General features: G+C 34.7%; 1 protein-coding gene across 1 annotated transcript in view; it reads right to left on the reverse strand.

Annotated features, from left to right (window-relative positions):
- Positions 1-2,694, reverse strand: part of LOC107553624 (ATP-binding cassette sub-family A member 3-like) — a 70,769-nt gene that overhangs the window by 20,784 nt on the left and 47,291 nt on the right. The window contains exon 13 of the mRNA XM_016235910.1: positions 727-983. Coding sequence (XP_016091396.1) covers positions 727-983 — 257 coding nt within the window. The remainder of the gene's footprint in view (positions 1-726; positions 984-2,694) is intronic.

The raw sequence follows: 2,694 nt of genomic DNA on the forward strand, positions 1-2,694 counted from the left end.
ATTTATTTTGAAAGATGAAGCTCACGATTATGGTAAGGGGCGTTACATTTCCGACGATTTTTCCGATTTTCCGTGCTTGCGGTGTTCGGCCAATCACAATGCACTGGGTCAGCTGGCCAATCAGAGCAGACTGCGCTTGTCGGAAGGAGGGACTTTGTAGAAAACGAAGCGTTTGAGAGAGGCGGGGCATAGAGGACCTACAATAATGTACAGTATTTGAAAAATAATGTGTTTTTTGAACATTAAAGCATGTCAACATATTCTGTTACACCAAATACACAAAATAATGATCTTTAAAAAAGCAACATTATGACCCCTTTAACAAATTAAAACTGACATGAATAAAAAACAGACATACATAGAAAAAACTAATAAAAATAACAAAAAACAAGGAAGTTTACAAAAATGTAACTAACAAAACCATAAAAAAACTATTTGAAATAAAATAAAATTATATTAAATAAAAACTTACATTTATTTTCTTTCACGAGTTGCCAAGGCAACATTTCTCATTTTCATTTAGCTTAATGTACTAAAATAACAAACTAAAACTGAAATAAACATTAACGAAATAAACAACGAAGTAGACGTATAGACCGAAAAAATAGTATAATAGTGTAAAAGTATCTCAGTGATACTAAAATAACACTGGTAGCTGGTTGGTTTGGTTGACGACTTTTAACTCTTTAACGTTAATGAAGCTATTTTTTATTTTTTTTAAGAAATTACTATGGTAAAAAATGAATGAAAAAATACTTTCAGAACCACAGTCGTGAATAATGTGGGCGCGGACTGTTGTGCTCTATTACAATTACAATTTGCGTCTACCTGTGTGTAGAAGAGCAGGTGCTCTCGGACATTGAGGTTGTCGAAGAGCACGTCATGCTGCGGACACAGGCCCAGGCTGCGGCGGATCAGAGCCATATCCTGACATATGTCGTAACCATTAATGTACGCACGACCACTGCTGGGCGGGAAAAGGCCTGAGAATGAAGAAACAAAAAGAGTTTGAATGGTGGAAAGCAGCGATCAACTCTGCCTGACCTCCGTAAGCACTGTTTACAACAGTTAAAGCTGAATCAATGGTGTAGCTGCTAGCGATGAGCGATAACATTTAGTTTGACTTAGCTGGAAAGACTGTGTGCGATCAGAGGGTTGCATTTAGCTGAATATGCAGATCTAAAGACTTCTGTAAGTCGTTCTGGATAAGAACATTTGCTAACTGACTTAAATGTGACCCTGGATCACAAAACCAGTCTTAAGTCGCTGGGGTATATTTGAAGCAATAGCCAAAACTACACTGTATGGGTCAAAATTATCGATTTTTCTTTTATGCCAAAAATAAAGATCATGTTCCATGAAGATATTTTGTAAATTTCCTACCGTAAATATATCAAAAATGTATTATCATTAGTAATATGCATTGCTAAGGACTTTATTTGGACAACTTTAAAGGCGATTTTCTCAATATTTAGATTGTTTTCAGATTCCAGATTTTCTCGGACAAATATTGTCCTATCCTCACAAACCATACATCAATGGAAAACTTATTTATTCAGCTTTCAGAAGATGTGTAAATCTCAATTTCAAAAAATTGACCCTTATGACTAATTTTGTGTCCAGGGTCACAAATATGAATGAGACGGTCAGGCTAAGCTGAATGAAAGCTACACTTGCTTGTAGCCATACTACAAGCTGCTAACAAAGAGTAGCTAAACGGCGAAGGCATTTAAGGAGACAATATCTTGTTTAACTTATAATCAGTTTACATGCAGTGTTGTGATGCTACTTTCAAACTAGCTACAAGCTAATATTACTTTCAAGGTCAATTAAAAGCTATACTAACTTGTAGCTATAAAAGTTGATAAAATTAGCTAAACTGAGCTTTTTAAGGGGGCAATGTTTTAAAAATACTGTATAACTATGTTAAGTTTATATATAGAGTTGTGAAGCTACTGTCAAACTAGCTACAAGCTAATCAGAAATTAAAAGCCAGACTAGCTTGTAGCTATACAAGCTGCTAACAACTGTGAAGGTATTTAAGGGGACAATATATTTTCAAAAATATTACTATATAACTTATAATCAGTTTAAAAATATAATTTATAATCAGTTTATATACAGTGTTGTGAAGCTAACTTGCTTTCAAACTAATCATAAGTAACAGTAATATCGCAGTAATATCGTACTGTGCCATGGTACAACAGTAATTCCCATTCTCTCAAGAAAGAAACTCGTAGTCTTGAGCGCAAATGGAGAAAAACTAACTAACTAAGTTTTTAGAATTGCGTGGAAAAACAGTATGTCCTGCTATAGACAGGCTCTAAAAGCTGCCAGGGCCGAGCATATCCACAAACTCATAGAAAATAACCAAAACAATCCAAGGTTTTTATTTAGCACAGTGGCTAGATTAACAAATAACCAGACGCCACCCGATCTAAATATTCCCTCACAGTTTAATAGTAATGACTTTATGAATTTCTTCACTGATAGAATAGATAACATCAGAAACACAATAACAAATGTAGATTCTACAGCGTATAATACTTCAGCTTCATTCATCGCACCAAAAGATAAAATGCAGTGCTTTACAACTATAGGACAGGAAGAGCTAAATAAACTTATCACTGCATCTAAACCAACAACATGCCTGTTAGATCCTGTACCCACTAAATTACTGAAAGACTTGTTACC

The sequence above is a fragment of the Sinocyclocheilus grahami genome, unplaced genomic scaffold, assembly GCF_001515645.1.
Source record: "Sinocyclocheilus grahami isolate Dianchi unplaced genomic scaffold, SAMN03320097.WGS_v1.1 scaffold476.1, whole genome shotgun sequence".
In the NCBI taxonomy this organism is placed as follows: Eukaryota; Metazoa; Chordata; class Actinopteri; order Cypriniformes; family Cyprinidae; genus Sinocyclocheilus; species Sinocyclocheilus grahami.